We start from the raw sequence: 23,711 nt of genomic DNA on the forward strand, positions 1-23,711 counted from the left end.
TACTTCAGATGAACTCTAACTTAATTACAGTAGAATAGAGAAACTTTATTCCAATGTAGCTGTATGCCCTACCCCTTTCTTTGGCAAAGATCTATGAAGCATGTGTCACTGGGAGACCTCTGAGAAATAGGATAAACTATTTGCAGTTTAATTACAAATACCTTGTTAGTGAACTGACAGCACATTATTCAAAGTCATACAAAGTCATGATAAACAAGAGTTTTACTGATTTCTATGCCAAAAGCTCTATATTCCCCAACATGTGTTGTGTAACAATAAAAACACAGCTATGAGTACAGTCCCAGGGGAAGAAGGTGGGCACTTCAGCAGTTCATAGCACCTCAGAGCAGCTGTGCAAGGCTGGAATACATTAGATGCTCAACAGTCCCTGATGCGGAGCTCATGGGTCACTAAGTAATGGGTTGAGCTTCCTCCGCGGAGATGAGATTTAGTAAGTCTTGAATGGCGTTTTGTTCATGGACACTGAGCTGCTGTTCTTTGGCTAGATCGAGGCCTCTCGTGGCATATTCCTCTGCCTGAAATAGAATTGCAGTGACAAAAGGAAGTTGTCCCAGAAAAGCATTACATGAGAAGCCCCATCTCTGCTCGCCCCCAGAAGCACAGGAAAGGACCCTTCAGCTTCTCACACCAGCCACAGAGTTCTTTGTGGAAACTTGTGAACACACACTGGGTCTTCACAGTTGGCCACATGTGTGGGATGAGGGTGAGAGGGGATAGGGAACAGGGAGACGTGGCCTGTGAATTTCTGAGTTTACAGTGGACAAAGCTTCTTTTCTATGTTTCAGAGCCTTTTGAACCAACATTGGGAGGCATACGGGTGAAAGGTACACTGCCATCTGGGGGGCCATGTAGCCCAGAGTCTTGACTTGGACAGAGGCTTCATAGGACGTCTTGGGACAGACTCTGGCTTGCCCTTCCTCCCTCCCTGCCCCCCTTCTTTTCCTCTTTTTTCCTTCCTTCCTTCTTGCCTTCCTTCCTTCCATCTTTCCTTCCTTCCTTCCAACTTTCCTTCCTTTCTTCCATTTTTCCCTTCTTACTTTCTTTCAATAAATATTTATTGAAAGGCGACTATGCTCCAAGTATTGTGACTATAGGCAGAAATTCCTACACTTGTGAAATTTCAATACAGTAGGGGAGAGAGGCAATAAACCAGACAAATAAAGTACAATGGTGCCTTAAATAGTGATTCATGCTAAGGAAAAAAATAAAATAGGAAGGGGGACAGGAAGCATTAGTGGTGGCAGTGGGGGTTTGCCATTTCAGAGAGCAGGGAGAGCCTTGTTGAAAAGCAGACATCTGAGTCCAGACCTGAAGGAAGCGAGGCATCAATCCTGAGTAGATAGAGGTGTCCCTTTTCTCTAAGGACCTCTTGTAGACCTAACGCCCTTAACACACCTTGGGGGAATGACTTCCTTGGGCAGAAAATGGGACCCTGAAATGTGGAAAAGAGGCTTTGTCCACTGTAAACTCGGAAATGCAATGGAAATGTTTCCCTGTACCCTAACCCCTCTCACCCCCATCTCACATAGGGTCGCTGTCCTTCCTTCATGCTCCCACAGTGCCCTGGGCTTTGCTATCACACTTTATTATAACCCACTGACCGGGAGCTCCTCCAGGCCCCGGTGTACAGTAGGTGCTTAGTAAAAGTTTGCTGAAGAAAGGAAGAGAGAAAGGGAGTGGGGGAAGGACATCTTAAATTTTCCCATGTCACCCACACTGAAAGGCTTCCTCCAGCCAGCCCTCCCTCCTCTCTCCCCTGGACTGCTTTATTTTTCTCTGTAGTGCTTTTCACTCTCTGACATTATATTACATATTTATATGTTTACTTGTTTATTGTGACTTCCTCTCCTCCAGAAAAACGTAAGTTACTTGGAAATAGGGCACTTGGCTGGTGGTTCACCTCTGCACCCCAGTCCCTAGAACCATGCCTTGCAAATGGTAGAAGCTCAGTAAATACCTGAATGAATGAGTGGATCAGTCAATCAATAAGTCAAGAACCCTGAGATTTACCACTTAGTGTCCATAAGAAATTGGGCCAATAATGGATTCCCTCTGTTCCTCAGTTTCCTTATCTGTAAAGTACGAATAATAAAATACCTTCTTTGTAAAGTTAGTATGAGAATTAAATGTGATGGGACTCCCCTGATGGTCCAGTGGTGAAGAATCTGCCTTCCAATACAGGGGATGAGGGTTCAATCCCTGGTCGGTGAACTAAGATCCCACATGCCGCAGGGCAACTAAGCCCACGAGCCACAACTACTGAGCTCGTGTGCCTCAACTAGAGCACCTGCATGCTGCAAACTACAGAGCCCGTGTGCTCTGGAGCTCACGCCACAACTACAGAGTGAAAACCTGCACGCCACAGCTAGAGAAGCCCACGCACTACAACGAAGAACCCGAATGCCAAAATGAAAAGATCCCGCATGCTAGGGCTTCCTAGGTGGTGCGGTGGTTAAGAATCTACCGCCAATGCAGGTGACACGAGTTCGATCCCTGCTCCAGGAAGATCCCACATGTCATGGAGCAACTAAGCCCATGTGCTTAGAGCCCGCGCGCCGCAACAAGAGAAGCCCCTATTTGCCGCAACTAGAGAAAGCCCGTGTGCAGCAATGAAGACCCAACACAGCCAGTAAATAAATAAATAAATAAATTTATAAAAAAAGAATTAAAAAAAATAAAAATCCCGCCTGCCGCAATGAAGATCCCAAATGCCGCATCTAAGACCAGACACAGCCAATAAATAAATAAGTAAATAAATAAATAAATAAAATTGTAAAAGAAGAATTACATGTGATAATTCACGTAAAGTCCTTAGGCTAGTGACTGGCATGTAATAACACTCAAAAACGATTACCTTCTGAGTGATTTCTGCCTGGATCCCTCCAGCAACAGGGAACTCACTACCTGAGGGTAGTTAGAGCCCGCCACTCCACTTCCCCAAGGCCTCCCCAGAGGCCTTCTGCCCTGCAGGCTTCCCAGCACTGCTCTAGCCTCAGTGTACCTGTGCAACCCTAGGGCGGCCCCCTCGAGGGAAGAAGGCAATCCCATTTTCACTGTGCAGGCTGGACTCAACACAGGAGAAACGCCTTGAGCATCTGAGCCTTTTTTGGAGTGAGGGCTTACTCTGAGGGCGAAAGCTTGTGCAGTTGGGCAAAACTGCTGAATTCAACTAGAGGAATTTCTTCCTCCATTTCAGACGTGCTGCTTTTCTAGGGGAACTTGCCTTTGACGAATTCATCATCAGGTAGTAAAGCGTGAACAGGATTTTCAGAATAAAGATCGTTTTTTCGGGGGCTTTGTCAGATGTAGATTCTCGAATGTTCAAGATTGAAGTCAGGATCTGAATGGCCTCTGCTTCCTGGGCTTCATCTGCAATGGAGAGAAAGGGAGGAAAGAAGAAACAGGCCTGGGGCAGCCGCGTCTGCCCTCAGGGCTAAGCACCAAGCCCTCAGGGCACCTGGCCTTCAGGCAGTTCACCAGCTCTGCCTGGCCTATCATTATCAGAGTAACCTAAAAAAAGGCGCATTCCTACAAGTGCCAGAGTTGCTTAGCTTTCTTTCCTTCAGAGTCCTAAACTAGATCGCTTAGGCCCCCAATAAAGGGCATTTGTCGTGGTGGATTCCTTGGGTCCGACTCAGCTTCCATTCTATAGCAAGAGGAGGGAGTCAGGGCTTCTGGCAGCCACAGCACCTTAATTCTTCTTCCCCAAATGCAAAGATGCTTAAGCAATAGCCTTTCTGCTGTCCCCATGTGAGGCTAAGCTTAGAGAGAAAAGACAAAAAAGACATACACTATAGTGTTAAGGTTGGTGGTCTTTGGATAGCTATGATTTTCAACTTTTCTGCTTTAACATGAACCACATTTATAATGACAGAAAATTCAATAATGTTATTGATTTTTTGAATCTTAGCTCAAAACTTCTCCTCCAAGAGGTCTTCCGCCTTGCAACACCATCCAACTGTCCTCACCTCTTCATTCTGGGGCTCATCTTATAATATAACTTGTACTTGTAGAAGTTTTCTTTCACATAGTTTCTGTCTTACCCAGTACACTATTATGCCCCTTTTGAGCAGAAACTAGATCCTCCATCTCTTTGTATGATCTCAGAGTGAATGACGCTGGACCAAGCCCTTACTTAGCCCTCTGCTGAGCTGGGGGTAGAGAGATGAATCAGACTTAGCCCTGACACTGAGACACTCACTGTCCAGTGAAGGAAGGGGATAAGGCACCCGAACGAATGAGCAATGGGACTCCCGTGTGGAGTCTTCCGCCACTTATGACTCCTGGAGGGGTAACACATTAAAAAAGGATGCTCTGCAGAAATCTCAGGGGGCTCTGGCAGGGCCTTTCTTTTCTCCAAATCTCTCTAACCCCCTTGCAAGGCTGTGTGTGATGCTAGGGACCTGAATTCTTCCCAAAGCTGGTCAAATCTCTTTGAGCCCCCATCTCAGTTTGTCCATCTGCAAAATGGGAAGATGGCACTGTTGTGCCCCATGACAGGGACAGCTGCTCTCCCTCTTAGGGGCAAAGTTTGTGGATCAGAAGACATGAAGTCACTGCTCTGCTTCCTAGGGAGAACTGCCGCTTACCCAAGCCAGTGTCAGTCTCAAATCGTTTGCCCAGCAGATCTATTTGTTGGATGCGAGCCTGTGAGAGGACTTGAGAGCGATCGTTCAAATATTTATTCCAGATCTCCGAGACCTGTTGGGAAAGGAGATCGTAATCAGACAAGCAGGCTGGACGTTAGCCGTTGGACCAGCCAGCACTGGACCTCTGGCCACACCTCCTGACTATCTGCAGACTCCCTCTCTCATTGTGCCTGAAGGCAGGGGGAGCCTTAGGAGACCAAATGTGCTTGGCCAAGGTAAGTGTGACAAGTGTTGGGCTGCAAAAGGCACCTGGAGGGCTGATCTGGGGACAGCCCTGGTGAAGTCTAATTACAATGGCTACCAGGTGTTGAGCACATACAACTACCTTTACATCCTCCAGCATCCCAATTGAGGTCATATTCTTGTTACTCACACCTCACGGATAGATAAACTGAGGCTCAGAAAAGTTAAGATCACACTTGACTTTTGGTAAGAGCTGCTATGTGGCGCAGACAGGATTTAAATTTAAGTCTGCCTGATTCCAAAGCTCATTTTTCTTCAGCTACACCACAATACCTTTTCCTCAGAAGTGGGTCTAAAATATGAATAACAGTCACCACGTGAGCGCCTATATCACACACAGAAATGGTTGTTTGCTAAGTAAGATGTTATTATATGAAAATAACCAACATTTTAATATATTGAAAACAGTTTAAAATCTTTCACAAGTAAATGTGGACATTTTAAAGTACTTTCATGTTCTCTGATCCCTTCACAGGACCTTTCAACAATCAATTTCACTTAAAAACCTCATCTCCGGGCCTAGTGGCGCAGTTGTTAAGAATCTGCCTGCCAATGCAGGGGACAGGGGTGCGATCCCTGGTCCGGGAAGATCCCACATGCTGTGGAGCAACTAAGCTCGTGTGCCACAATTTCTGAGCCTATACTCTAGAGCCTGCGAGCCACAACTATTGAGCCCACGCACCACAACTACTGAAGCCCAAGTGCCTAGAGCCTGTGTTCCACAACAAAGAGAAGCCACCACAATAAGAAACCTATGCCCTGCAATAAAGAGTAGCCCCCATTCTCCGCAATACAGAAAGCCTGCACAGCAACGAAGACCCAATGCAGCCAATTAATAAAAAATAAAAATAAATAAATAAATTTTGAAGAAAAACAAAGAAACAACAAAAAAAACCCCACCTCATCTCCTCCTCTATCTCACACCTTGACATGCCCACATTAGCTTGCTCCTAGGGATGTGACAGTACATTGCAGTCTATTTGGAGTGGTTTGGTTCTTTTTTTATTTTATTTTTTTACTTTATTTTTTTTTATTGGAATATAATTGTTTTACACTCTTGTACCAGTTTTTGAGGTACACCAAGGTCAATCATCTGTATTTATACACATATCCCCATATTCCCTCCCTCCCTCTACTCCCCTCCACCCTGCCCATCCCAGTCCTCTAAGGCATCATCCATCCTCAAGTTGAACTCCCTTTGTTATGCAGCAACTTCCCACTGGCTATCTATTTTACAGTTGGTAGTATATATATGTCTATGCTACTCTCTCACTTCGTCTCAGCTTCCCGCACTCCCAAACCTCGAGATCTCCAGTCCATTCTCTGCATCTGCGTCCTTGTTCTTGTCTTGTCACTGAGTTCATCAGTACCATTTTTAGATTCCGTATATATGAGTTAGCATACAATATTTGTCTTTCTCCTTCTGACTTACTTCACTCTGTATGACAGACTCTAGGTCTATCCACCTCATTACATATAGCTCCATCTCATTCCTTTTTATAGCTGAGTAATATTCCATTGTATATATATGCCACATCTTCTTTATCCATTCATTTGTTGATGGGCATTTAGGTTGCTTCCATGTTCTGGCTACTGTAAATAGTGCTGCAATAAACATTATGGTACATGTTTCTTTTGGGATTATGGTTTTCTCTGGATATAATATACCCAGTAGTGGGATGACTGGATCATATGGTAGTTCTATTTGTAGCTTTTTAAGGAACCTCCAAACTGTTTTCCATAGTGGCTGTACCAACTTACAGTCCCACCAACAGTGCAGGAGAGTTCCCTTTTCTCCACACCCTCTCCAACATTTGTTGTTTCCAGATTTTGTGATGATGGCCATTCTGATTGGTGTGAGGTGATACCTCATTGTGGCTTTGACTTGCATTTCTCTGATAATTAGTGATGTTGAGCAACTTTTCATGTGTTTGTTGGCCATCTGTATGTCTTCTTTGGAGAAATGTCTATATAGGTCTTCTGCCCATTTGTGGATTGGGTTATTTGCTTTTTTGGTATTAAGCTGCATGAGCTGCTTGTATATTTTGCAGGTTAATCCTTTGTCTGTTGTTTCGTTGGCAACTATTTTTTCCCATTCTGAGGGTTGCCTTCTTGTCTTGTTTATGGTTTCTTTTGCTGTGCAAAAGCTTTTAAGTTTCATGAGGTCCCATTTGTTTATTCTTGATTTCATTTCCATGATTCTAGTAGGTGGGTCAAAAAGGATCTTGCTTTGATGTATGTCATAGAGTGTTCTGCCTATGTTTTCCTCTAGGAGTTTTATAGTGTCTGGCCTTACATTTGGGTCTTTAATTCATCTGGAGTTTATTTTTGTCTATGGTGTTAGGAAGTGTTCTAATTTCATTCTTTTACATGTAGCTGTCCAATTGTCCCAGCACCACTTATTGAAGAGGCTGTCTTTTTTCCATTGTGTATTCTTGCCTCCTTTGTCAAAGATAAGGTACCCATATGTGTTTGGGCTTACCTCTGAGTTCTCTATTCTATTCCATTGATCTTCCTTTCTATTTTTGTGCCAGTACCATACTGTCTTGATCACTATGGCCTTGTAGTATAGTTTGAAGTCAGGAAGCCTGATTCCACCAACTCCATTTTTCCTTCTCTAGATTGCTTTGGCTTTTTGGGGTCTTTCGCATTTCCATACAAATCATAAGATTTCTTGCTCTAGTTCTGTGAAAAATGCCATTGGTAATTTGATAGGGATTGCACTGAATCTTTAAATTGCTTTGGGTAGTACAGTGATTTTCACTATGCTGATTCTTCCAATCCAGGAACATGGTATGTCCCTCCATCTGTTTGTGTCGTCTTTGATTTCTTTTATCAGTGTCATAAAGTTTTCTGCATACAGATCTTTTGCCTCCTTAGGCAGGTTTACTCCTAGGTATTTTATTCTTTTTGTTGCAGTGGTAAATGGGATAGTTTCCTTAATTTCTCTTTCTGTTCTTTCGTTGTTACTGTATAGGAATGCAAGAGATTTCTGTGCATTAATTTTGTATCCTGCTACTTTACTAAACTCATCAATTAGTGCTAGCAGTTTTCTGGTAGAGTCTTTAGGGTTTTCTATATATAATATCATGTCATCTGCAAAGAGTGACAATTTTACTTCTTCTTTTCCAATTTGGATTCCTTTTATTTCATTTCCTTCTCTGATTGCTGTGGCTAAAACTTCCAAAACTATGTTGAATAATAATGGTGAGAGTGGACACCCTTGTCTTGTTCCTGTTCTTAGAGGGAATTCTTTCAGTTTTTCACCATTTAGAATGATGTTGGCTGTTGGTTTCTCATATATGGTTTTTATTATGTTGAGGTAATTTCCTTCTATGCCCATTTTCTGGAGAGCTTTTATCATAAATGGATGTTGAATTTTGTCAAAAGCTTTTTCTGCACCTATTGAGATGATCATATGGTTTTTATCCTTCACTTTGTTGATATGATGTATCATGTTGATTGATTTGCATGTATTGAAGAATCCTTGCATTGCAGGGATAAACCCCACTTGATCATGGTGTATGATTTTTTTTATGTGCTGTTGGATTCTGTTAGCTAGTATTTTGTTGAGGATTTTTGCATCTATATTCATCAGTGATATTGGCCTGTAATTTTCTTTTTTTGTGACATCTTTGCCTGGTTTTGGTATCAGGGTGATGGTGGCCTCGTAGAATGCGTTTGGGAGTGTTCCTCCTTCTGCTATATTTTGGAAGAGCTTGAGAAAGATAGGTGTTAGCTCTTCTCTAAATGTTTAATAGAATTCGCCCGTGAATCCATCTGGCCCTGGGCTTTTGTTTGTTGGGAGATTTTTTAATCAATGCCTCAATTTCCATCCTTGTGATTTGTCTGTTCATAGTTTCTATTTCTTCCTGGTTTAGTCTTGGAAGATTGTATTTTTCTAAGAGTTTATCCATTTCTTCTAGATTATCCAATTTATTGGCATATAGTTGCTTGTAGTAGTCTCTCATGATCTTTTGTATTTCTGTGTTGTCCGTTGTTACTTCTCCTTTTTCATTTCTAATTCTGTTGATTTGCATCTTCTCCCTTTTTTTCTTGATGAGCCTGGCTAATGGTTTATCAACTTTGTTTATCTTCTCAAAGAACCAGCTTTTAGTTTCATTAATTGTTGCTATTGCTTCCTTCCTTTCTTTTTCATTTATTTCTGCCCTGATCTTTATGATTTCTTTCCTTTTGCTTACTTTGGGGTTTCTTTGTTCTTCTTTCTCTAATTGTTTTAGGTGTAAGGTTAGGTTGTTTATTCGATAATTTTCTTGTTTCTTAAGGTAGGACTGTATTGCTATAAACTTCCCTCTTAGAACTGCTTTTGCTGCATCCCATAGGTTTTGGGTTGTTGTGTTTTCATTGTCATTTGTTTCTAGATATTTTTTGATTTCCTCTTTGATTTCTTTAATGATTTCTTGGTTGTTTAATAGTGAATTGTTTAGCCTCCATGTGTTTGTATTTTTTGCAGTTTTTTTCCTGTAATTGATATCTAGTCTCATGGTGCTGTGGTCAGAGAAGGTGCTTGATATGATTTCAATTTTCTTGAATTTGCTGAGGTTTGATTTGTGACCCAAGATGTGATCTATCCTGGAAAATGTTCCATGTGCACTTGAGAAGAAGGTGTATTCTGTCGTTTTTGGATGGAATGTCCTATAAATATCAGTGAAGTTGAGATGGTCTAATGTGTCATTTAAAGCTTGTGTGTATTTATTTTCTGTTTGGATGATCTGTCCATTGATGTAAGTGGGGAGTTCAAGTCTCCCACTATTATTACATTACTGTCGAATTCCCCTTTTATGGCTGTTAGCATTTGCCTTATGTATTGAGGTGCTCCTATATTGGGGGCATAGATATTTACCATTGTGATATCTTCTTCTTGGATGGATCCCTTGATCATTATGTAGTGTCCTTCCTTGTCTCTTGTAATAGTCTTTACTTTAAAGTCTAATTTGTCTGATATGAGTATTGCTACTCCAGCTTTCTTTTGACTTCCATTTGCATGGAATATCTTTTTCCATCCCTTTACTTTCAGTCTATATGTATCCCTTGGTCTGAAGTGGGTTTCTTGTAGGCAGCGTATAGAAGGGTCTTGTTTTGGTGTCCATTCAGCCAGTCTGTGTCTTTTGGTTAGAGCATTTAATCCATTTACATCTAAGGTGATTATTGACATGTGTGTTTCTAAAACCATTTTCTTAATTGTTGTGGGTTTGTATTTGTAGGTGTTTTCCTTTTCTTGTGTTTCCTACTTAGAGAAGTTCCTTTAGCATTTGTTGTAAGGCTGGTTTGGTGGTGCTGAATTCTCTTAACTTTTGCTTGTCTGGAAAGCTTTTGATTTCTCCATCAAATCTGAATGAGATTCTTGCTGGGCAGAGTATTCTTGGCTGTAGGTTTTTCTCTTTCAGGACTTTCAGTATATCCTGCCATTCCCTTCTGGCCTGCAGAGTTTCTGTAGAAAGGTCAGCTGTTATCCTGATGGGTTTTCCCTTATATGTTATTTGTTGCTTTTCTCTTGCTGCTTTTAATATTTTTTCTTTGTGTTTAATTGTCATTAGTTTGATTAATATGTGCCTTGGTGTATTTCTCCTTGGGTTTATTCTGTATAGGACTCTCTGTGCTTCTTGGACTTGGTTAATTATTTCCTTTCCCATGTTGGGGAAGTTTTCCACTATAACCTCTTCAAATATTTTCTCAGACCCTTTCTTTTTTTCTTCTTCTTCTGGGATGCCTATGATTCGAATGTTGGTACGCTTAATGTTGTCACCGAGGTCTCTGAGACTGTCTTCCATTCTTTTTATTCTTTTTTCTTTTTCCTGCTCTGTGGCAGTTATTTCCCCCATTCTCTCTTCCAACTCACTTATTCGTTCTTCTGCCTCAGTCATTCTGCTGGTTATACCAACTAGAGTATTTTTAATTTCAGTTATTTTGTTATCCATTGCTGTTTGTTTGTTCTTTAGTTCTTCTGAGTTCTTATGAACTGTTTCTTGTACTTTCTCTATTTTGTTATTGAGATTTTGTATCATTTTTACTATCATTACTCTGAATTCTTTTTCAGGCATTTTTCCTATTTCCTCTTCATTTATTTGGTCTTGTGAGTTTTTTTCCTGCTCCTTTGCCTGCATGGTGTTTCTTTGTTTCCTCATGGTAGTCCAAACTCCTGGGGTTGCTTGTCCCGGCAATAGAGGGATTTATAGAAGACTGTCCAAGCCCCAGACTAATGGCCGAGTGTTGGGTCAAACAAATACTAAGTCTAGGAAACACACACATGTATAAGACACACAATTACTGGATCCAATAGGGCATAAGGCACTAGAAAGACCTGACAGAAGAACCCCAGTATGCTATCAGATATTCAAAGAGAAAACCAACAGAAATTGAAAACCAAAACAGAACAAAACAGAAACAAAAGCAAAAACAAACAAATAACACCTTACACATACAACACAAATCAAGGGAGACATTGAAAGCTAGGATCAAATATAAAAAAGAGCTAGAGTACCACCTGACAGAATGGAGATTCTCAGAATGAAATTAGATAATTGTACTAAGAACTAAGAGAAAGACAAAAACCTAATGTTAAATACCAAGGCAGTGTGTCATCTGGAGAATAGAGCAAGGAGTCTGAGCAGATCAATAGTGTTGCTTATAAGTTTGTTAAGATAAAATAAACTAAAAATAGATGGAAGACAGGGGAACAGAAGAGTGTAGTGTGACTGGAAATATGCAAATAAAAAGAAAGGAATAGAAATGTATAAAAGATAGAGATGAAAAGAAGGTAGGAGAAATATATAGTCCATACCAAAAAAACTTAGCTAGAAATAGAAGTATATAAAAAGGCTAAAAATAAAAATAGAATAAAAAATAGAATAAAAAATATGTTATAAAACTTGCATATCCCTTAGGACTAAGATCGTAATTAATAAAGAAAAAAAAAAAAACTAGAACTGACCCCAGAATGGACCAATTCAATAGAATTGATACTAATATTTCTGGGTTTCCTTAGAATCTCAGCTGTAAGTGTCCTTCTACTCGTCTTGGGTTTTTTGTATTATTCTGTGACCAGCAGAGATTCCTTTATTGTTCATTTGTAAGCGTTGGTGTGTGGGGAGGGAGAGGGTACAATAGTGGCTCCTTCCCCTGGGAGTGTGTGAGCAGTGGCACACTGTTGTTTCAGTCGGGCTTGGAGGCGCCTGTTGCAGAGGGACACAGGTGGCTCAGGTGTAAATAGAATGTCTCAGAGTTGGGCCTCTCTCTGGGTTGTTTTGTTCTCGACAGCCTCCCTGCTGCTGGTGTTCCAAGCCTGCTCTCGGCTGCCTGCCGGGGCCTTAAGCTAGCCCTGTCTGAGGGCCTGAGGGTCCTTGTTATCCCTGAGTGCCATAGATGGCCCACAGGGGTCCCTCCACTGCCTGTTGCAGGCGCTGAAAGAGAGAGGCTATGCCCGCGGCTCCTCCCCAATGCCCGTGAGCCAGCAGCATCCAGCTGCCATCATGGCTGGGCAGCTCTCGGGGCAGGCACTCCTCACTGCAGACCTCTTCCCTCCTGTCCTCTCAGTCCATCTCCTCACTGGCAACAATTTTTCTTACCATGAACCAGCTCTCGGTTCCCACGCTCCCGCTCCAGGACCCTCTGTTCAGCTGTGAAGCAATGTCTCAGTCTGGGAACACTGAGCTGTGGTGTGGACCCTTCGTGTGTTTCTCACTCCCTCCCGTCTGCCACAGCTCAGCCGCTGCACCCTATTTGAGCTGTCGTAGATGCCTCCCTACCGGTTATGACGGGATCCTTGAGGTCCTTTCTGGTGTCCAAGGTCATTTGCTGGTGTTCAGTTGGTTCTTGTGGGAATTATTGCATCTTTTGGTGCATTCCCAATGCATCTGTGGAGAGGGATGCATTCCACGTCCCTCTACTTAGCCGCCATATTTTCTCCTCTGGAGAGGGTTTTAAAGCTTGTATCCTGAAGCCAATTGTGCCTTATTTTTGTTACAAAGAGGAACAGCCAAATGGAAGCGATGCATAGGGCAAGGTCTGGGGAAAGGGTGCAGAGCTTCCGTGCTCTCTCACAGCAGGACACTCTCCCCCAGACTGCAAGACTATGTCTGGGTTTAGTTCTTATTGACCCAGAATTTATTATTTGTTAATTGCTCTATGGATGCTAAGGACTAAACTACTTTGATAATGGAGAAACAGGAACAAGGAAAAGTGGAATATATCATGTATCCAGCTATGTGACCTTCGGCAAGTCACTTCATCTCTCGGTGCCTCGAACTTCTCATGAATGGTCTGACACCAGGTGTAAGATACAAGGCCTAAATATCAAGACTCAGCTCCCATATTCCCCAGCTCACCTTGGTATACAATGTGTCTGCCAGGTCCAACTTTTTAAGGCCATAGAAGATATTAGCCAGGTGGAAGTAGCCTCCCGAAGTCCTGATGTGCTCTGTTCCAAATGCACAACTGGCAAAATAAATCTATAACAGAAGGAAGAAAGTGAGTGCTTGAGTTTTCTTTGTAAATCTTATGTCTTATAAAGGACTTGTATCTGGAATCTATAAAGAACTTTTACAACAGCTCAATTAAAAAATGGGCAAAGGATCTGAACAGACATGTCATCAAAAAGATACACCAATGGCTAATAAGCATATGAAATGATGCTCAACATTATTAGTCACTAAGAAAACGCAAAATAAAACCCATAATGAGATACACATCTTCGTACACACTAGAAATGCTCTAATCAAAAAGACAGACAGTAACACATATTGGCAAAGATGTGGCAAAAATGGAAGCCTCGTACATTGTCGGTGGGAATATAAATGATGCAGCCTTTATGGAAGATAGTTTGCCAGTCCTCAAAAAATTAAACATAGTTTTACCACATGACCCATTAATTCTATTCTTAGGCATATACACAAGAGAAATGAAGACATGTCTTCACACAAAGACTTGTACGCAAATATTCATAAAAGTATTATTCATAATAGATAAAAAATGGAAACAACTCAAATGTTCATCAACTGGTGAATGGGAAACAAATTGTGATACACCCAGATGATAGTCAGTGATAGAAGGAATAAAGTATTGATATATACACAACAAATGGGTGAATCTCAAAACAATTATTAAGTGAGAGAAAGATGCAAAAGACCGCATATCATTCTTGTTTATATTAAATGTCCAAAAGAAAGGTAAATTTAGAGAGATCAAAAGTGGGAATGAGAAATGATTACAGGTGGATATGAGGGCTCTCTTTAGGGTGAAACTGAATTATGTTCATGGATATGCAACTCTGTAAGTTTACTAAAAATCACTGAATTGTATACTTAATTGTACATACCATTGAATTTTATGGTATGTATCAGTAACGCTGTGGTGGGTTTTTTTTTTTAATTAGGCTGAGGAATTTGAGCTTGATCTAATTCTTAACTATGTGGCCGAGCTCAGACAGAATGTGATTCTGCTTGATTTGTTGGAGGCTGTAGAGTATAAAGAGCAAACACGAATGAAGAAGTGCACTGGGGGCATATACCCTGAGAAAATCATAATTCAAAAAGATACATGTACCACAATGTTCATTGCAGCACTATTTACAATAGCCAGGTCATGGAAGCAACCTAAATGCCCGTCAACAGATGAATAGATAAAGAAGACATGGCACATATAGAAAATGGAATATTACTCAGCCATAAAAGGAACAAAATTGAGTCATTGGTAGTGAGGTGGATGGACCTAGAGTCTGTCATACAGAAGGAAGTAAGTCAGAAAGAGAAAAACAAATACCACATATTAATGCATATATATGGAATCTAGAAAAATGGTACTGATGAACCTAGCTGCAGGGCAGGAATAGAGATGCAGACATAGAGAACAGACTTGTGGACACAGTGGGGTAAGGGGAGGCTGGGATGAATTGAGAGAGTAGTATTGACATATATACACTACCATGTGTAAAACAGATAGCTAGAGGGAAGTTGCTGCATAGCACAGGGAGATAAGCTTGGTGCTTTGTGACCGCCTAGAGGGGTGGGATGGGGAGGGTGGGAGGGAGGCTCAAGAGGGAGGGGATATGTGTATACATTTAGCTGATTCACTTTGTTGTACCACAGGAACTAACACAACATTGTAAAGCAATTATAATCCAATAAAGATGTTAAAAAAAAAAAAAAGAAGTGCATTGGTCAGGCTCCTAGGTGGAAGCAGATGGCACCCTCACAAGTATTTCCTGAGGACAGTTTAATGAAAGGACTATTTACAGGGATATGGAAGGGGTAAGGAACCAACAAGAGTTAATGAAACATTAGGGACTACAACAGTAAGAGACTGTTACGACTCCAACTCTTCAGAAAACCAGGGGAGAAAGCAGGGTTACCAGGGCCCAGCAAGAGCCAGAGCTGTGGAAGAAGGCTACCTGAGGAGCTATGGCCATGAGGAACACTGGCCCTGCCAGAACTGGGCTGATGCAGAAAGGCAGCAGAGAGAGCAAATACCCCAACCTTTCTCTGTTCCCAACCTCCACTCTCTGCCATGCCTCTCACTCTCCAAACCCAACCGAGGCCAGAGAGCAATGGAGTCCAGTTTGCGTAGTCCACAGAGGCCAGCCTCCCAGGGGCAGAGTAGGGCAGAGAGTGCATTTGGGGTAAGGGGGTATAGAGAATAACCAGCACAACAATGTTTCCAGCAAATTGCGGGGCAGCGTGCGGTGGCAGGCAATCAGGGGGAGGACAGCCCAGTGGAGAGGCTGAAAAGAGACCCAACCTGCACAGAGACTGCAGTCTGACCCTAAGCTCATCCAGATTTCAGGCTCAGGAACTCTTCCCTTTGGTAATATTGTCCAGTGCTGAAATCCTAATAGAAACCTCATGACCTTTGGAAGAATAGCTCAGTCATCACCCTCGTCATCCTATCTAACATCTGTACAGAGCTTTATAGAGCACTTTCATATGCCTCCAGCTCATTTGAACTTAATAACCACACACTGAAGTAGAGACGGTGATGTTATTTATAAAAATAATAGCCAAAGTACTGCACATGTACTGCCCTCTTCTTTATCACTGCAATGACCCAATGAGGCAGAGACATTTTATGGTTTCGGTCTTCCAGGTAGTGAATGACATTAAATAATTTATCCAAGTCTAGGTGGCTGGTGAAATGGCAGAGCTGGGACCGGAAGTGAAGCCCTGCTCTTAGCCAGGATGCTCTTCTGCCTCCCTTTATCATCCTCAGAGCCACCGAGGCTTAGGAAGTGATGTGACCTAGACAAGGATGCACGGGCAGAAAGTGGAAAGTCTTGAACACAGGTCGTTAGAATTGCGTTCTTGCTAATACTCCACCACAGCTGTAAACAGAAAGTTTCAGAGAAATGCTCAGTAAAAAGAAAACAACAACAAACAACAACTACATAGAGCTGTTGTCAGAAACTTTCAGGTGTTATAGTTTGTTTACATCATTGGCCAGATGATAACGGGCTTCCTCATAGTTTTCCTTAGCGATGTAGAGAAGTCCCAGGTTGCGGTGCAGTAAGGAGTGGGTGGCATAACTACATTCAGTTGATTTAAGGACTGTCCACTGGGCTTGGGATAGATATTCCTCAGCCTGGACGATCCGGCCCAGACCTGCCCAAAAGAAATAAAGATTATAATTCATATCCTGGCCAGAGAACACATGATGAAGTATGAGTCATCATCCATTCACTTATTTATTTGTTGACTTACATACTTATTGACACACAAAAACTTGTACATGAATGTCCCTAGCAGCCTATTCATAATAGCCTCCAGAACTGTGAGAAATAAATGTTTGTTGTTTAAGCCACCCAGTCTATGGTATTTGTTATAGCAGCCAAGCTAAGATAGTCAGAAAAGTCTGAGCTAGGTTTTGAGGATGAATATAAGTTTTCCAGATAGTTAAAGAAGGGAGGGCATCCCAGGCAGAATTAACACATATGCAAAGTCACAGAAGTATGAGATATCATACTATGTTTAGAGAACTAAACATGGATTGGTCTGTGATGCTAGAGCACAAAGTGTAAGGGACTGAGTGGCAGGAAATGAGCCTCCAGAGGTAGGCAGGGCACAGATCATGGAGGGCTTAGTAAGTCGTGCCAAGGAGCTTGATGCATGTGGATACAATTAGAGGATTTTCAGAAAGGGAGCAAGAACTGGATTTAGATTTAGAAGAGTCCTCTGGAACTATGTGGAGGAGAGACCAGAGGGGAGGAAGAAGAGTGAAACACTCACTAGAAGACTTATGAAATAGTTCAGGCAAGTACTAGGAGCCTGAACTAAGGCAGCAAATGAAGAAGGAGTAGATAAAAGAGACATTTAGGAGCTAGAATGGTTATGTGGTTAACCATTTCACATGGTTAAGTGAAAGTCACCTTTATTTCTAATATTCAGATACTCTTGACACTTAAACCTTTTTGTTTAGCTGTGAAGATACATCACAGTTTCCTGCCTACTTGCTTGCCTCCTAGGGAGGTTGTCAGAAGTGAGCAGAAAAGTACTCTGAGAACATTCTGCAGAGCAGGTGACACGCCCTGCATGTGAAGTGTTCTGTGTGATGGATGCTGCAGCAGAAATGGCATCGTCAATAAAGGGTCAGGAGATGAAGACATGGACCTTCACAAGTCAACCTTCTGTTCTTCTTGGTGCTTCCCCCAGGCCTGCTTCATATGTAAGCATTGCTTTATTCTAGTTGTGATCCTACGTCACTGAATTACAGGAGGAGAGGTGAGGAAGAAGCAGTCAACAAGAGGTAGCAAGTAGCTTTGCCTGACTGATGCTCACACTAAAATGGGAAAATATTAGATCAGAATCAAGAGGCCTTGGCCCATGATCTTGGCTCATGCTAATTAAATAGGCAAGCCACATTTTCTACCTGGGTTTTGTCTAAAAAATAAGAGCTTTAGACTGAGGTCTTCTCAACTTTAAAGAAGCAAATGACTCTTAGCTAAGATATTTAGATGGGGGAAAAATTGGTAGAGGGCATTAATATATATTGGAAATTAAAATTTTTCATTGTCCAGTTCTCATTTATGGAGGTATTGCTGAAAAACAGAAGGCCTCCAGGCTAAGCTGAACCATGTCTAAACAAGTATCAGTCCCAAAGGAAAAAGCATATTCGCAAGAAAAAAACTACAAGACTGCAAATTCAGAGAGCAGGATATAATGAGGTAAGAAGAACAAGCTGTGACAAGCAGGTCAGAACGAAGATTGTGACCAGTGGGTAAGTTCAGGCATGCCCTCCTACATATAGTGCTTACCTGGAGAGGTGTAGGGATGGAGTAGTGGTAACAGGGACATAAAGTTGCCAAAGGAAGTGAGACTATTCTAAAGGATGACTTTCAGAGTATATGCAGTAGAGAGAGAAAGGATGGCCAATTAAGGAGCAGCAGTGCTTGTCTTAAGGATGAGACAGCAGGCTTACACTGGGTTAGTGGCAGATCTGACATTATGGGGGAAGATTTTGCAGGACTTGGTGATGAAAGTAAAGGAGCACAGAATAAAACAGTCAGGGATGATTCAAAGGTGTGGCTGTGAGGCACCCCAGGGGAAGAAAAAGGAATTGTTTACCGAGGGCCTGACTTCCACTATGCCTTCGACCTGCCTCACACTAGGCTAGGCCATCTGCATCTGCCAACAACCCTGCAAAAGAATATCAGAGGAGGAAACTGCACGCGTTCATTCAACCCTATATTCATCTAATCTGTGGAGTCTCTACCACTCTGCCAGATGCTCCGTGCATGCTGGCTCCCTGACCTTAAAGAGCTTACAGTCAAGTGAAGTCGTTACACAGTAAAGAAACAAAAATTGAAGTGCCAGCAAGGAAATGAAGGAAACTCAGTGACCAAAAAAGGCAGGGAGAAACCTACTTTGGATGATTAGGGCGCACCACTCTGAGAAGGTGGCAGTTAAGCAGATACCTGAAGGTTGAAAAGAAATCAGCCGTGTAAGAGAGAGAAACGAGCATTGCAGGTGGTACGTGTGAGAGCCCTAAGGTAAGCAAGTGCTTGATGACTAGGATCACACAACTAGTAAAGAGCTGGAATTCCTTACTGACTCCTAAGCACTGACAACAGTGGGGGAAGATGAATAAGCTGGCTCCTCTTTGAAGTGTTACTGAAAATGTCATCTCTAGTGCGTTAAAATTCCAAAGTTTTACTTTCAAATAAAAAATGATGAATGCCTCTTAATTTTCCACTCCAGTCTGGAGGAATCTCTAAGATGGGAGAGGCGTGTCCACAGGGGATGTGATTTATTTAGACTTTCAAAAAGGTTGCCAAGGTGTTACATCAGTAACTGTGGGAGTTATAATGAAACCTTCCATTTAGACAGCACTTTTCTGCTTGCGAAGCCCTTTTGTGTTCATTACACACGAATTCATTTAATCCTCAAAACAATCCTGTGACGAGGACTCAGATTCAACAAATGCTTACATAGTTCCCATCTAGGTGTCAGGTTCTGTGAGAGGAGTTTTTGAGTACCTTCTCTGCACTAAGTAATGTTCTGGATGTAAAGACACTATGATGAGTAAGAAGAGATATAGTCCCAGTTCTCCCTGAACTTATAGTCTAGTGCAGGAGAGGAACTTTAATTAAATAATCTCATCAACAAAAGTATAATTATTATCAAAGTAAGTGCCCAGAAAAAAGAAAGAGGTTTCTAAGTGGATACATAAAAAGAGAACTGACCCAGTCTGGGGGCTGGGGAAAGGGTTCTAATCAGGGACTGGTGACTCAAGCTGAGACCTGAAGGATGAATAGGAGTTAGTTAGGTGAAGGCAAGGGGACGAGAAGTGGGGAGAGTGGCTAGAGAACAACCTTCCAGAACAAGGAAGCATCACAGTGCTTCTGAGGAACTGAGAGAAGGCCGACACAACTGAAAGGGAGAGACAAAAGAATAAGAGATGAGGTGAGAGAATTCATAAAGGCTGGATCAAGCAAGGGCCGATAGGTCGCTTTAGGAACTTGATCTTTATTTATTGGACTGACTTGATCACATTTTGTCTGAAGACCAGATTGGAGGGAGGCCAGGGAAGATGTGCAGAGACTAGTTGGCAAGTAGTAATCCAGATGAAAGATGATGGGATTTAGGCCAGGGTGACTTTTCAGGAAATCCCACAGCTAGCCAGTGTCAGAGATAAACAGAGCCTGGACTGTATTTCCTTGTCCAGTGCTCTTTCACTAGCTGTCAGGGAGGGACAGTCTAGAATGGGGAGTCAGATCAAGTAGGGTAAAGAGGGCATCCTTGTAGCTAAGGGGCCTGGTGTGAGAAGTCAGAGCCCAAACCAGTGAGGAGGGGTCCATGCAGAAGAGGCATCCCAGAACAGGAATCAGAGTCCACAAAAAGACAGGAGGGCATCTGCAAGGGGAAAGGATAGGACTGGAGATGGGAGGTTGGCTCACACAGGGTAACTGATTAAGTATATAAATACACCAGTGAAAATGGAAGGGAAGGGAAGAGAAGGGAGCTACAAATATAGACTGGGGGAAAATGAGATGGAACCCTGTGCATTTAAATGTTCTCCTATGGACCCATGATCATATATAGATACAGATATAGACACAGAGATAGAAATTTAGAAATAATGTGCATATAACATACACACATATTATATTTCCACATGTTGCCTAATTCTGTCCAATGAGAAGCCTGGGAGCAGCCAAACCTCAATAGCAACACGTATGTCCAGTGCACAACACCTGGCTTCTAAATTCCATTTTCCACTAAAAGAAATCAGGGCTCCTTGGAGGTACGTTCCAGAAAGCCCGAAAGTGATACGTGATCAAAGAACAATGGGCAGGGAATTCCCTGGTGGTTCAGTGGTTAGGACTCCACGCTTTCTCTGCCTAGGCTGCAGGTTCAACCTCTCGTCGAGGAACTAAGATCCTGCAAGCCACATAGCCAAAAAATAAAAAATAAAAAAAAAAAGAAGAAGAAGAAGAAGAAGAGACACAGAAACCAGTGTGATGGGCTGCCACTTGCCAAATCAAGGACAGTTTGAACATCAACATGATAATAATGGACTGTAACCCATAAATAAACAGGAAAACAACAGTCTATGTTGATATAAATAAATGAATTCATTGAAAGCTTGTTGAGGAATGAGATATTTATGTAGTTTCAAATACCTCTCTACAAAATACTATTAATTGCAAAGAGAGGAAAGAGTAACTTTATAGAGAAGAAGCCTGGCAGACACCACCTTAATAAAGTAACTTAAATGAACATTATCAATAATGGAACAAAACAAAAACATGTGCCAACTTATAGGATAGGATGAGAAGAACACAGCATCACTTCTGTGATATGCCTACCAAAGACACACTACCTGAGTCTAGTCACAAGGAAACATCAGAGAAATTCTAATTGAAGGACATTTTATAAAATAATTGGACTTTAATATTTGAAGGCATCAAAGTGATAAAAGTCAAGGAAAGATTGAGAAACTATTCCAGAATGAAGGAGACTAAAGACACATGGCAACAAAATGAAAATTATGATTCTGGACTCTGCTCTTTTGCTATAAAGATGCGATTGGGGAAATTGGAAAAGGCTGAGTGCGATCCACTTAGTAGATGATCGTTGATGATGGTTGTATTGTGGTTATGAAGGAGATGTCTTGGTAAGAAATACATATGGAAGCAGTCAAAGCATAGGCCATCAAGTAAGCAACTTATTCTCAGATAGCTTAGGGAAAAAGTTCTTTGTACTGCATTTCCAAGAATTTTACTTTTTAAAAAGTTTTTTTTAAATAGTGCCTGTTAAGATGTAAATATAAAGTAGTAGCACAGTACTTAAAATGCTGTATATGCTCAAAAATGTTAATTCCCCTCAAAAATGCTAATTCTCCTCTTGCAGCAACCACCATGTGGGGTGGCTGCTGAGTCTGTTCTCCCTGCTCTCAGAACCACCTCTTCCATCAATAGGAGCAGGTTCCTATTTTTGTGTTTGAACTGTGTGACCCAGACACAAAGGTAGATACGGACAGATGCCACACTCAAGCTGAGTCAACACAATTCTTTCTTCTAGGAATTTAACATTGGAAATCAGATGCTAATTAGCTTCTATCATCCACCTTAAACCTGGAGGATGTGTAAATTCAATGTAAATTCAACTACATCGGACATTTTGGGGTAGCTGTCTTCTGCAGTAAGCACAGGGTAGAAAAACCTGGTCTGCAAAGATGGAAAATAAAGCAGATGCAGAGAGAGAAACAGAGACAAGAGCCAAGAGCCATGAGAGAGAAACAGAGAACAGCAGCCTCGGTTTGTTATCGCATTCTGAGTCTAGTATCTCATGAAGCCTCACTTCCCTTAGGATACTCCAGCATCCTAATAAATTTCCTCCTTTTGCTAAGGCCAGCTAGCGTGGATTTGGGTCAGTTGTTACCAAAAGTCCATGACATCTCCTTCCCCACCTTGTGCCAAACTTTACAGCAACCCTACTCTTCCACAAAAGGTGTCTTGGTGCCACTGACAAAGCTGGATGTTTTGGCTGCTGATATGACCCAATATAGCACTTCGTATGGGCTCCAGGGGGTCTCAAGTCAGTTTCACTTACCAAGGCTGGCCTCCGCCAACAGCAGATAAGCAGGTACTAGCTCTACTGAACTCAGGCCGTGCACATTCATGCGGAAGCGAAGAGAGTGCAAAGCTGCTGGGACAGCTTCTTCATGTTTTCCTTCAAAGATATATTTCTGGGCTACAGTGTAGCAGAATTCAATCAAATGCTTCTGTGAAAGAAAAAACTAGACTATCTGAGACAGTCTAAGGGTAAAAGGCAGGGGTAGATATAGGTACACCTAGAGATAAGACCAACACCTAATGACCTGCTTGAGAGCACATAGTGAGCCTGTCTGCATTGAGGCGGACATGAGATCCGAAACAGGTGATTAAAAAGGCAAACTCTGGACTGTGAGTTCCTCAAGGTTCAGGAACAACTATCTTTTCATCTTAGGTTGGTGCTTGGCATAAACGAGTGCTCAATATAAAATTATTAAATGAGTATTATTCTTACATTTCTAATAAAATTTTAGTTTAGCAAAGCTGTAATGTCTCAGGACAACCTAAAACTCTCTGCCTGAGGAAGAATAAAGATGCAGATGTAGAGAACAAACTTGAGGACACAGGGAGGAGGGGAAGGAGAAGCTGGGACAAAGTGAGAGAGTAGCATTGACATTTATACACTACCAAATGTAACATAGATAGCTAGTGGGAAGGAACTGCATAACACAGGGAGATCAACTCGATGATGGGTGATGACCTAGAGGGCTGGGATAGGGAGGGTGGGAGGGAGGATCAAGAGGGAGGGGATATGGGGATGTATGTATAAATATAGCTGATTTGCTTTGTTGTATGGCAGAAACTGCCACAACAGTGTAAAGCTATTACACTCCAACAAAGATTGGAAAAAAAAAAAAAACTCTCTGCCTTTCTATTTGAGTGAATCTTGAGAAAAACGTGTTTTTCCTTCTGGAGTTATCCTGCTTTGCTAATATCAGAAACAGCTTTAACTTTGCATTGTTCCAAGGCCAGTGTCGAAGTGTCACAACACTAAAATTGGTGAATCTTTTGTTTTGAGATTTATGGCTTATAAATCTCTATTTTTTTAGAATAATTCAGATGCTATCAATGCCATAATAATAGTTTTCCTAATCTCCTTTATTAACTAGTATATTCACATATCATTTCTTGACCTTGTACTATGTGCCTAGGTTCTTATTACAATACTTGGCGTATATGGGTGTTATGGCTGGATTTTGTGCCTCCAAAATTCATATGTTGAAGCCCTAACCTCTAAT

At 41.8% G+C, this 23,711-nt stretch overlaps 1 protein-coding gene across 1 annotated transcript in view; it reads right to left on the reverse strand.

The window, feature by feature from the left end:
• Positions 1-207: 207 nt before the first annotated feature.
• ZMYND12 (zinc finger MYND-type containing 12) overlaps positions 208-23,711 on the reverse strand; it is a 35,443-nt gene continuing 11,939 nt past the window's right edge. Inside the window, exons 3-8 of the mRNA XM_057746844.1 lie at positions 22,472-22,643; positions 16,353-16,522; positions 13,259-13,381; positions 4,611-4,722; positions 3,241-3,390; positions 208-532 (exon numbers count right to left, since the gene is read on the reverse strand). Of these exons, the coding sequence (XP_057602827.1) occupies positions 411-532; positions 3,241-3,390; positions 4,611-4,722; positions 13,259-13,381; positions 16,353-16,522; positions 22,472-22,643 (849 nt within the window). The 3' untranslated portion in view covers positions 208-410. The remainder of the gene's footprint in view (positions 533-3,240; positions 3,391-4,610; positions 4,723-13,258; positions 13,382-16,352; positions 16,523-22,471; positions 22,644-23,711) is intronic.

Source organism: Hippopotamus amphibius, chromosome 1 (assembly GCF_030028045.1).
Source record: "Hippopotamus amphibius kiboko isolate mHipAmp2 chromosome 1, mHipAmp2.hap2, whole genome shotgun sequence".
NCBI classification, from domain to species: Eukaryota; Metazoa; Chordata; class Mammalia; order Artiodactyla; family Hippopotamidae; genus Hippopotamus; species Hippopotamus amphibius.